Source organism: Heptranchias perlo, unplaced genomic scaffold (assembly GCF_035084215.1).
Source record: "Heptranchias perlo isolate sHepPer1 unplaced genomic scaffold, sHepPer1.hap1 HAP1_SCAFFOLD_54, whole genome shotgun sequence".
NCBI lineage: Eukaryota > Metazoa > Chordata > Chondrichthyes > Hexanchiformes > Hexanchidae > Heptranchias > Heptranchias perlo.
In genome coordinates this window covers 6,221,166-6,233,495 of record NW_027139559.1, presented here as the reverse complement: position 1 = coordinate 6,233,495, position 12,330 = coordinate 6,221,166, and the positions used below count along the sequence as shown (strand labels likewise).

Here is a 12,330-nt window from a genome sequence, read left to right as displayed (position 1 = left end):
CTTCTATTAGATCACGTTCTCTTTTCTGGGGGATACAAAAAAGTCCCCGGCTGCTCAGTCTTTCCTGATAGTTATAAACTCTAGATTCTGGTATCATTCTTGTGAATCTTGTTTGCACCTTCTCCAGCGCCTCTATATCCTTTTTATGGTATGGAGACCAGGACTGTGCACAGACTTGAAACGTTAACTCTGTTCCTCTCTCCACAGACGCTGTCTGACCTGCTGAGTGTTGCAGCATTTTCTGTTCTGATTACAGTATTCTGAGTCTGGCCTAAGGAAAATCCGATACAAATTTATCATAACATCTCTGTTTTTCAATTTTATTCCTCTAGAATTGAACCCTTTTTGAATTGTTTGCGTTGTATGGCCCTGTTAACCTGCGTTGCAACTTTTAATGAATTTTCAATCTGTACCCCAAGACCACTTTGCTCCTCTGCCCCATTTACACTCTTGTTTCCCACAGTATGTGGCCTCCTTATTCCTAATACCAAAATACACCCCATCACAATTACCTCTATTGAAATTCAGTTTCCATTTTCACGCCCATTCTGCAAGTTTATTAACGTCTTCTTGAATTTTGTCGCCTTCTTCCTCAGTATTATCTACACCTCTGGATTTGGTGTCATTTGCAAATTTTGAAATTGTACTTCCGATTCCTGGGTCCGAAAGTTCGCCCTTATTATACGAACTGGATACTCGTGTTTCTCTCCGTTCCAATATCGAACAAGCAAAGCGATCACCCGAGCTGCGTTTGGTCTTCCCAATGTAGAGGAGACCGCATCGTAAGATTGATAAAAAGCTGTTAAATCTTTAACTTCTTCCAGTTCTGACAAAAGATCATAGACCTGAAAGGTTAACTTTGTTTCTTTCTCCACAGTTGCTGCCTGACCTGCTGAGTATTCCCAGCATTTTCTCTTTTCATCTCAGATTTCCATCATCCCCAGTATTTTGCTTTTGATTTCCAATACTGTGCCCATTCCTGGAATCCACATTATATAAAGGAGATAGACGCACTGCAGAAGGTGAAAGACAGATTCAAAGGAATGATACCAGAACTGCGAAAAGACTGAACAGGCTGGGGCTTGTTTCTCGAGAAAAGAGAACGCGGAGGGTAAATTAATGGAGGTCTTCAAAATTATGTAAAGGTTTGATAGGATTGAGGTAGAGACGATGTTTGCGCTTGTGGGTGAGTCTAAAGCGAGGTGTCACACATATGAGATAGTCAATAATAAATCCAAGAAGAAATTCAGGAGAAACGTCTTTGCACAGAGAGTGGTTGGAATGTGGCATTTGCTGCTACATGGAGTGGTTGAGGTCAATAGCATAGGTGCATTTTAGGGGAATCAGAACAACACATGAGGGAGGAAGGAATACAAAGTTATGCTGATTGGCTTAAATACGGAGGGGTGGGAGGAGTCTTGTGTCGAGAATAAATACAAGTTTATTCAGTCGGGCCGAATGGCCTGTTTCTGTGCTGTAAATTCAATGTATAGTTACATCTCTGTGTTGCACGATTTAATTGTTCGATATTTGGCACTGCAGTATCACGAATATCCAGTTCAGATTACAAAGGGGATTGTTGTTACATCTGAGGGTTGCCACATATATATATATGTGGCAACCGCGACAATCTCTCAGCAACATTCAATTACACAGAAACAAAGCCCAGTTTATAAAGCAGATAAATCTAAAGAGTGAAAGATTGAGAAACAAACATTATAGACAACAGCAACTTGTATTTATACATTACAACAACAACAAATATATTATATATGAATGTATATATATATATATATATATATATACATTCATATATAATATATTTGTTGTTGTTGTAATGTATAAATACAAGTTGCTGTTGTCTATAATGTTTGTTTCTCAATCTTTCACTCTTTAGATTTATCTGCTTTATAAACTGGGCTTTGTTTCTGTGTAATTGAATGTTGCTGAGAGATTGTCGCGTTGACTGAGTTAGGGATCTTTCTAACGCATTTGTTTTTTTTTTTAACTTCTTTGTTTTGACCCTTTAATTGTCATGAATTTGTTTTAACTCGTTGGCTAATTGAAAAAAAGCCACAAACTGTAAGCTGACCACAAACGACAGGATTTTTTTGTCCACTGCTAATTAAAACAAGAGAAAAGAGCAAAGGTAAAGTTCTTCCACCTTTGCAAACTGGATCAAAAGTGGTGAAGCAGTAAGAAACTGAAGGTTTTTGTCCCTTGCTCCAGGAACAGAAGAGAAAACGAACAAAGGGGCAGTTTGGACCCTGCAGCAAACACTAACAAGGAGAGGCAGACAGACCAGCACCTTTTAGGGGGAGTGAGTGATTCAATGAGTGGCAAAGCAGGAAAGAAAATCTTGCAAACTTGTATTAGACAGAGTGAGAGGGAGGCTCTTCAGTCTGTCCTGGGTGTCTTTCTGTCTCACTCTCTCTCAACTTTCCTCTCTTCTCTTTCGTTTCTCTGCTTTGTAACTGGGGATTCTGTCTGTCAGTAGTATTTGCTGAAAGATTGCCTGTGTAACGGAATGAGTGAGCCTCGACCTGTTACTGACAAAACCATAAGATACGGGTCTTCACGGATTTGAAACGGAAATCAGACATTGCACACGTTAAAAACAGATGCTGGTCCCGTCGCTATTTTTACAAAAGGTTGAGTTATTTAAAACATTGAATATATGTTGCACACTATTAAATCTCACATCCTCCAATGTGCAAGCCAGGCCTCGCCAATCTGCCGATCTGAATTTGGACTGGGTCTGCGATAGTGCGTGCACCAATGCTCTCTGCTGATGCTCGAGAGGCCTTGGTGCAAGAGGTGGACAGAAGGAGGGACATCCTATATCAGTAGGGGGGGAGGCCGTGGTAGTGTGGGGGTGGGGCGGGCTCATGAGGCCCTGAAGACGTATACTCAACAGGAAGTGCGAGGCAATATGGGACGCAGTCAATACTAGACGCATGACACCACGAACATGGATGCATTGCAGGATAAGTTCAATGCTTGGACACGAGTGGTCAAGGTGAGTGAGGTCAACAGTCAACTGGCATCTCCATCCACTGCCGTACGCACTACACCCCCATCACCCACACACCAACAAACACTTTTCATCAGAGGCTTCCTCTCACCCTTACACATTACCACTGTTGCAAGCCGTACACCCACAAATCACAGGTCACAAACACTGGCAGCTATCAACCATGATAGGCTTCTCACCCAGACACAGATCCCGCTTTATGCAGGAGATGGTGGCGCATAACAGCAGGCAGCAACTGGCAGTGACATTTAGCCTCTGGAGGCTGTTCCGCCATTCGCTGAGCTCATGTTTGTTCTGTAACCTAACTCCATATATCCACCAAAGCCCCATACCCCTTAATACCCTTGGTTCACAGAAATCTTTCAAATCAGATTTAAAATTCACAATTGAGCTATCATCAACTTCGTCTGCAGAAGAACGTTCCAACCTTCTCCCAGCCTTTGCATGTAGAAGCGTTTCCTGCACATCATGGCTCTAATTATTAGGCGATGTCCCCTAGTCATTGCATTCCTTGAAAGGAGACCTCCATGAACAAGTACAAATGCATCATCACCCAGAAGCAATAATCCAGCACATAACCTGTAAATCCTGCGTGCTCCCTGTAAATAGCGCTGTTGGGGGGTCCTGCAGGCACTCTTAGACATGTTCAGATAATCAGACAGTAGTGGAGCTAAAATGGTGTCTATCACTTTAAATCAGCGTTGCACATTGATCGAACGCATATTCTCCCGACTTTATGTGATGCTGGCGTTCGTTTTCTGAACATGCTTTGAACCATTTAACAAGATGGCGTCTGGTGAAACAACGGGCGCTACACGGCCCAATTTAACGTCCACATTCAGAATCCATATGTACGCTGACGACACCCAGTTCGATCTCACCACCACCTCCCATAACCCCTCCACTGTATCTCATTTGTCACATTCCTTGTCCGAGATCCAGTGCTGGATGAGCAAAAATTTCCTCCAACCAAATATTCGGAAGTCTGAAGCCATTGTCTTTGGTCCCCGTCACAAACTCCATTCCCTAACCACCGACTCCATCCGTCTCCCTGGTCACTGTTTGAGGCTGGACCAGACTGTTTTCAAACATGGCGTTCTATTTGACCTTGTGATGATCTTCCAGCCAAGTATCCGCTCCATCATCAAGACCGCCGACTTCCAACTCTGTATCGTTGCTCAACTCCGCACCTGTCTCAGCTCATCTGCTGCTGAAACCCTCATCCATGCCTTTGTTATCTCCAGAATGGAATATTACAATGGTCTCCTGGCCGGCCTCCCATCTTCCACTAATCATAATCTTAGCTCATCCAAATCTCTGTTGGCTGTATCCCAACTCATAGCAAGTCCCGTTCTCCCATTACCTCTGTGCTCGTAGACTTTCATTGGCTGCCGGTCCTGGAACGCCTCGATTATAAAATTCCCAACATTGTTTTCAAATCCCTCCATGACATTGTCTCTCCCTAATTGTGTAACCTCCTCCTACTCTAAAACCCTCCGAGATCTCTGCGCTTATCCATTTCTTGCCTCATATGCATCCCCGATTTTAATCGCTCCACCATTGGCGGGCGGGCATTCAGCTGATTAGGTCCTGAACACTGGAATTCACTCCCTAAACTCCTCTGGCACTCTCTCCTCATTTAAGACGCCCATTAAAGCTTACCACTTCGACCCCTGTCCTCATGTCTCCTTATGTGGTTTGGTGTCAAATTTTGTTTTTAACGCTCCTGTGCATCGCCTTGGGAGGTTTTTCTACATTCAAGCAAATATTGACGCTTGCTGTCGTTGTTGTTGTTGTTGTCGTCGTTGTTGTTGTTGTTGTTGGGGATCACCGTTGACCAGAAACTTTACTGGACCAGCCACATATATACTTTTGCTGCAAGAACAGGTCAGAGGCTGGATATTCTGTGGAGAGTGACTCACCTCCTGACTCCACACAACCTTTCCACCATCTAAAAGCACAAGTCAGGAATGTGATGGAATACTCTCCAATTGCCTGGATGTGTGCAGCTCCAACAACACTCATAAAGCTCGACACCATCCAGGACAAAGCAGTCGGCTTGATTGTCAGCCCATCCACCATCGTAAACATTCACTCCCTTCACCACCAGCGCACTGTGGCTGTAGTTTGTTCCATCGACAGGATGCACTGCAGCAACTCGCCAAGGCTTCTTCGACAACACCTCCCAAGCTCGCAACCTCTACAACCTAGAAGGACAAGAGCAGCAGGCACATGGAAACAACACCACCTGCACGTTCCCGTCCAAGTCACACACCATTCCAACTTGGAAATACATCGCCGTTCCTTCATCGTTGCTTGGTCATAACCCTGAAACTCCCTTTCCAAAAGCACTGTGGGAGAACCTGCATCACACGGACTGCAGCGGCTGAAGAAGGTGGCTTACCACCACCTTCTCAAGGGCAATTAGGGATGGGCAATAAATGCCGTCCTCACCAGCGACGCCCACATCCCATGAACGAATTAAAGAAAAGTTCTGAGCGCCGCAACTTGAGCAGGACATATTGACCTAGGAGGGAGTGCAGCGTTGGTTTACTAGAATGATACCCAGACTTAAAGGGTTAAGTTACGAGGAGAAATTACACAAATTGGGGTTGTATTCGCTAGAGTTTAGAAGGTGAAGGGGTGATCTTATCGAAGTTTATAAGATATTAAGGGGAACAGATAGGGTGGATAGAGAGAAACTATTTCCGCTGGTTGGGGATTCTAGAACGAGTGGGGCACAGTCTAAAAATTAGAGCCAGACCTTTCAGGAGTGAGATTAGACAACACTTCTACACACAAAAGGTGCTACAAGTTTGGAACTCTCTTCCACAATTAGCAATTGATGATACCTCAATGGCCAATTTTAAATCTGAGATGGATAGCTTTTTGCCAACAAAAGATGTTAAGGGATATGGGCCAAACGCAGGTATATGGAGATTGATCACAGATCCATCATGATCTTATGAAATGGCGGAGCAGGCTTGAGGGGCAGAAGGGCCTACACCTGTTACTATGTTCATATGTTCCTGTAGGGGTGATTCAATATTTACAGGGGTACTAAGTGGCGTACACATTTAGGGAGTCCACTGATTGTGTCAGGAAATCCGGAAGCGGACCAATATTTGTGTAAGTATCCAGAGACATTATTGTAGTCTTTAGAATTAATTACGGGAGAATCCAAGAGTCTGCCATTATTTTCAGTGAGATCCAGAGACTGCGCCAATAATTACAAGGAGTTCCATAGACTTGCCAATATTGATGGGGCATCCAGAGATTGCACCAATATACACAGAATGGTTTCCCAATTGACCAGTTTCCATCTTTGATTTTAAACCCAACCTTTGAAATTAAAGGATTTCACTCAGAAATAATTTGCAATCTGTAAATGAAGCTGCTCTCCCTTCACATCAATGCTGTGAAACTGCGGGTCTCTTAGTTTGTGTTCTTACTAATATCTATTACATAATAAACTGGGCTTTGGGCTTTCCATCTGTGTAATAGTTGGTTAAATCTATGTAGTGATATTAAAATTGTTCGACATAAAGTTGTGAACTGAATGTGTTTGTTCAGTGACTGTAATTAATCTCAGTCTCCGTGGGCCCTAATTGTGTAACAGGAGTGTTTTTCTCTCGGCTATAAATAAGCGAACTGGCAACGTGTTATCCCACAGCGTGAGTGGAACCATCTTCTTCGGCATTAATAGGGATCAGTGGCTCTACACAGATGGAAAGATTAGATCGAAATCTGAGATCAATAGATTGGAATGTTACAGCAACAGGTCGGAATCTGAGAACAATAGATTGGAATGTTACAACAATGGGTCAGAATCTGAGAACAATAGATTGGAATGTTACAACAATTTTTCGGGATCTTCCAGATTGGAGCAATCCATTCTGGACTATTCAATACCTGTATGAATATTATGATTCACTATCATTAGAGGATCGGATATATTTTGCGATTTTGGGTATAGAAGTAATTTACTACCCCGTCCTCGCTGCTGCCGGTGTCTCTGGTAAGTTTCCATATCCAGCTGTTAATTCTATAAACCATGTTTCACTGTATGACTGTTCTTTCCATTCTCTGCCCCTCACTCGCTGCCAACGGTGTCACTGGTAAGTCTTTATCTCCACCTATTAATTCTATAAACCATGTTTCACTGTATTACATTTCTTACCATTCTCTGTTCCACACTCTCTGTGTTCGAGTTGCTGTTATGCTGTCAAATCTAGCCTAACAATTCGAGCCGTACCATGGATAGGAGATATATTGAAGTGTTAACAGAGATGGCAGATAGATTTAAGTTGGGCCTCTGGGTTTGAGATTCAATTTACATTGGGACCATGGGAGAGAGGCTCTATCAAACGGTGCTGAGCATGCGCCTGAGGCAGTATTAATATTTACAGGGGATCCAGAGACGGTACAAAGAAAATAGAAAAATAAGAAAAAGGAGCAGGAACATGCCATATGGACCCTCGAGCCTTCTCCGCCATTCAATCAGATCATAGCTGATATTCGACCTCAACTCCACGTTCCTGCCCGATCCCGAAATCCCTTTATTCCCCTTGAGTCGAAAAATCTATCTATCTCACACTTGAATATACTCAACGACTCATCATTTAAAGCCCTATGGGGGAGAGAATTCCAAAGATTCACAGCCCTCTGCGTGAAGAAATTCCTCCTCATCTCAGTCTTAAATGGCCACTCCCTAATCCTCCCCTATCCCTTCGTTCTAGAATCTCCAATCAGGAGAAAAAACATCTCAGCATCTACACTGTCAAGCCCCCTCAGAATCTTTCATGTTTCAAGGAGCTCACCTCTCATTCTTATGCACTCCAGAGAGTATAGGCCCATTCTACTCAAAATCTCCTCATACGACAGCCATCTCATCCCCGGAATTAATCTAGTGAACCGACGTTGCACCACCTCGAAGTCTGTCCTTCCTTAGATATGGAGACCAAAACTGTACGCAGTACTCCAGGTGCAATCTCATCAAAGCTCTGTGCAATTGTAGTAAGTCTTCCTTACCTTGTACTCCAACCCCCTTGCAATAAAGGCCAACATGCTATTTGCTTTCCAATTGTTTGCTGTACCTCCATGCTAACTTTTTGTGTTTCTTGTACAGGGACACTCACATCTCTCTGAACACCAACATTTACTAGTTTCTCACCATTTAACAATATCCTGTTGTTCTATTCTTCCCAGCAAAGTGGATAACCTCACATGTCCCCACATTATAATTTATCTGCCACTTTCTTGCCCGCTCACTTAACCTGTCTATATCCCTTTGCAGAATATTTGTTTCCTTCTCTCAGCTTTCTTTGCCACCTAGCTTTGTATCGTCAGCAAACTTGGACAAATAACACTCGGTCCCATCATCGAATCATTAAGATATTCTGCAAATAGCCGAGACCCAAGCACCGATCCTTTTAGTACCCCATTAGTTACAGCCTGTCAACCTGAAAATTAGCCGTTTATTCCTACTCCCTGTTTTCTGTCCGTTATCCATAACTCAATCCATGTTAATATGTTGCCCCCAACCCCATGAACCCTTACCTTGCGGAACAACCTTTTATGTGGCACCTATTCGAATGCCTTTTGAAAATCCCATGTGTCTCCGCTTCTCGTTACATTCTCAAAACAACTCGAATAACTTTGTCAAAAACGATTGCCCTCTCATAAAACCACGTTGACGCTGCCTTATCACATTATGATGTCCTCAGTGCCATGTTACCTTTTCCTTACCAATGGATTCCAGCATTTTTCCGACGACTGATATCAGGCTAATTGCCCCGAAGTTACATGTTTTCTCTCTCACCCCTTTCTTGAACAGCGGGGTTACATTTGTTACCTTCCAATCCGCTGGGACCGTTTGACAATGTTGGGCAGTTTGGAAGGTCATAAACAATGCATCCACTATGTCTTCAGCCACCTCTTTTAGAACACGAGGATATAGGCCATCAGGTCTAGGGGCTTTATCTGCTTTTCGTCCCATTAGTTTCTCCTGTACTTTTTCTCGACTGATATTCATTGTTTTAAGTTCCTCATTCTCATGAGCCCCTTCGTTCCCTTTATTTCTTGTATGCTTTTATTGTCTTCTACAGTGAAGACAGATACAATGTATTTGTTCAACACATCTGCCGTTTCCTGATTCCCCATTATAATTTCTCCTGTCTCAGCCTCTAAGATACGAACGTTTACTTTTGCAACTCTCTTCGTTTTTACATACTTGTAGAAGACCTTACATTGCGTTTATACTTATATTTAAAAGTCGATCCAGAGATGGTTTTAATGTTTACAGGGGATGCACAGTCGGTACTAATATTTACAGGAAGATCCAGAATCGGTGCTACTATTTACAGGGGATCCGGAGAAAGTATTAATATTTACAGTGTTATCCAGAGACGGCATTATTACTTACATTGGGTTGCAGCGAATTACTAATACTTACAGGGGAATCAAGACAAGGTACTAATATTTTCAGTGGAATCCAGTGAAGTCGCTAATATTTCCAAGGGATCCGGAGACGGTACTAATAGTTACAATGCAATGCAGAGAAGTTAGTAATATTTACAGGTGATCCAGAGACGGTTCTAATATTTACAGAGGATGCAAAGACTGTGCTAATATTTACAGGGTTCCAGAGATGGTACTAATATTTATTGGGGAACCATGGACTATGCCAATATTTATAGCGATTTCAGAGAGAGCATTAATATTCACAGTGGTTTCCAGAGATAGTCCGAATATTTATAGGGATCCAAAAATGGTTCTAATGTCTACAGTGCGATCAAGAGATGGTACGAATATTTGCAGGGGAACCAGAGACGGTTCTACTATTTATAAATAATCCAGATTAGGTACTAATATTTACCAGGGATCTAGAGATGGTACGAATATTTACAGGGCTACAGGGACGGTACTAATATTTACATGGGATCCAGAGACGGTTCTACTAATTACACATGATCCAGATATGCTACCAATATTTACAGGTTTTCCCAGAGGCGGTACTATTATTGAAAGGGGGACCAGAGACAGTACCAATATTTTCAGGGGGACCAGAGACAGTACTAATATTTTAGGGGTGATCCAGAGTCGGTACTAATATTTCCGGGGGTTCCAGAGACGGTACTAATATTTATATGGGACCCAGGGATTGTTCTAATATTTAAAGGGGAACCAGAGACTATACTGATGTTTTCAATGCGATTCAATGACTGTGTAATATTTACAGGGAATCCAGAGACGGTACGAATATTTACAAGAGATGCAAAGCAGGTACTAATAGTTAGATGGGATGCAGAAACGGGACTAATATTTATTGGGGTAACCTGGGACAGTACTAATAATTACAAGGGATAAAGGGATGTTACCAATATTTGTAGAGGATGCAGGGACGGTACTAATATTGAAAGGGGAACCAGAGACAGTACTAATATTTGCAGGAGGACCAAGAGTCGGTATTAATATTTATGGGCTTTCCAGCGATGTTACAAATATATATCAGGGATCCAGAGACTGTTCTAATATTTAAAGGGGAACCAGACAGTTCTAATACTTTCAGAAGTTCCAGAGACGGTACTAATACTTCCAGGCGGAGCAGGGACAGTTATATTATTTACAGGCGTTACACAGACGGTACCAATGTTTATAGAGAGTACTAATATTTAGTGGGGTTCCAGAGACCGTATTAATTTTTACTGTGAATCCAGAGACTGTATTAATATTTACAGTGGAGCGAGAGACGGTACAAACATTTACAGCGAAACCAGAGACGTTACTAATATTTACAGTGGACTTAGAGACGGTATTAATATACACAGGGCGCCCTGTCTGATGTATATTTTCCCTCTTCATTTCCCTTCCTTACAGTTAACTTTGTGACGATTGTGATCCTGTCTCGGGGAACGTGCGGTCTCTCCAAATGTGTCACTCGCTACCTGGTGGCCATGGCAGCGGCGGATCTATTGGTCGTTATCATCGATCTGATACTCAGACACATTCCAATTGTTTATCCTGCACAGTTTGATTTCAGGTTCTTCATTCCCGTGTGTAATATCCACGCCGTCCTGCTTTTCGCAGGCACAGATTGTTCTGTCTGGCTCACGGTAACTTTCACCTTTGATCGATTTGTGGCCATTTGTTGTCAGAAGCTGAAAATTAAATATTGCACCGAGAAAACGGCATCTGTGGTTCTCGGAACAGTGGCTGTGCTGAGCTGTTTAAAGAACATCTCCTGGTACTTTATGTTCACTGGTCTATATACCCCGCGTAATTCCCCCTGGTTTTGCGATATAACAGACAATGTTCTAACTTCCCCGGTGTGGGGAGCAATTGAATTTATTCATAATATTCTCACCCCTGGGGTCCCATTTGTTCTGGTTCTGCTGCTCAATGCTTTCACCGTCAGGCACATTTTATTTGCCAGCAGAGCCCGCAGGAGACTCCGGAATCACAGCAGTGGGGAGAGTCCCAGAGACCCAGAGATGGTGAGCAGAAGGAAAGCCATCATTTTACTGTTTGCTATATCAGGGAACTTTATACTGTTATGGGTGGTGTTTATGGTGTTTACTATATGGCACAGGATGTGGTTTTTGGGTTTTCGGTCTATATTTCTACCTGTGTTTGTACAAGAACTGGGATTCATTCTCCAGCTCCTGAGTTGCTGCACAAACACTTGTATTTATGCGGTGACACAGTCTAAATTCAGAAAGCAGTTGAAGAATATGGTGAAATATCCCTTCATTCTAATTGTTAAATTCATCAAATAATGAGAAGATATGAAGATTTTCGATGAACTGAATCATTTATGTGTCATACGGTGTCTGATTCTCTCCCCACCAGACCGTGATTCTACATAACAGGATGTGTTTATTCTGCAAACACTGAACCCTTTATAACCTGAGGGTATTTATGAACTCATATTGCAGCGTTTGTCAAAGTTTGTATCTCACGTTGTAAAATAATATTTGGCTAGTCATTGAACCAAATGTTTGACAATATTGAAATAATTAAAAGGCAATAAAATAAACAACAATGCAAGGTGCCGGTAAACAGTGTGTTTAAAGAGCCCCAGGTTGGGGAGATAGGAAGACTGTAGGTGCCAGAGAATAGTGTGTTAATGGGCGGGAGGTAGAAGAGGTCCCGGATCTGTAGGTGCCGGTGACCAGTGTTTGAATGGGGCGGGAGGTAGAGGAGATCGCGAGATTGTTGGTGACGGTGACCAGTGTGTTAATTGCAGGGAGGTAGAGGGGATTCCGGGTATGTAGATGCCGGTGACCATTGTGTAA

The 12,330-nt window shown here is 42.7% G+C and overlaps 1 protein-coding gene across 1 annotated transcript; it reads left to right on the top strand.

Moving 5' to 3' along the window:
• Nucleotides 1–6,853: 6,853 nt before the first annotated feature.
• LOC137315222 (probable G-protein coupled receptor 139) lies at nucleotides 6,854–11,811 on the top strand. Its single transcript, XM_067980093.1, has 2 exons — nucleotides 6,854–7,052; nucleotides 10,913–11,811. The coding sequence occupies exons 1-2, from the start codon at nucleotides 6,854–6,856 to the stop codon at nucleotides 11,809–11,811; spliced, it is 1,098 nt and encodes a 365-aa protein (XP_067836194.1).
• The last annotated feature ends 519 nt before the right edge of the window (nucleotides 11,812–12,330 follow it).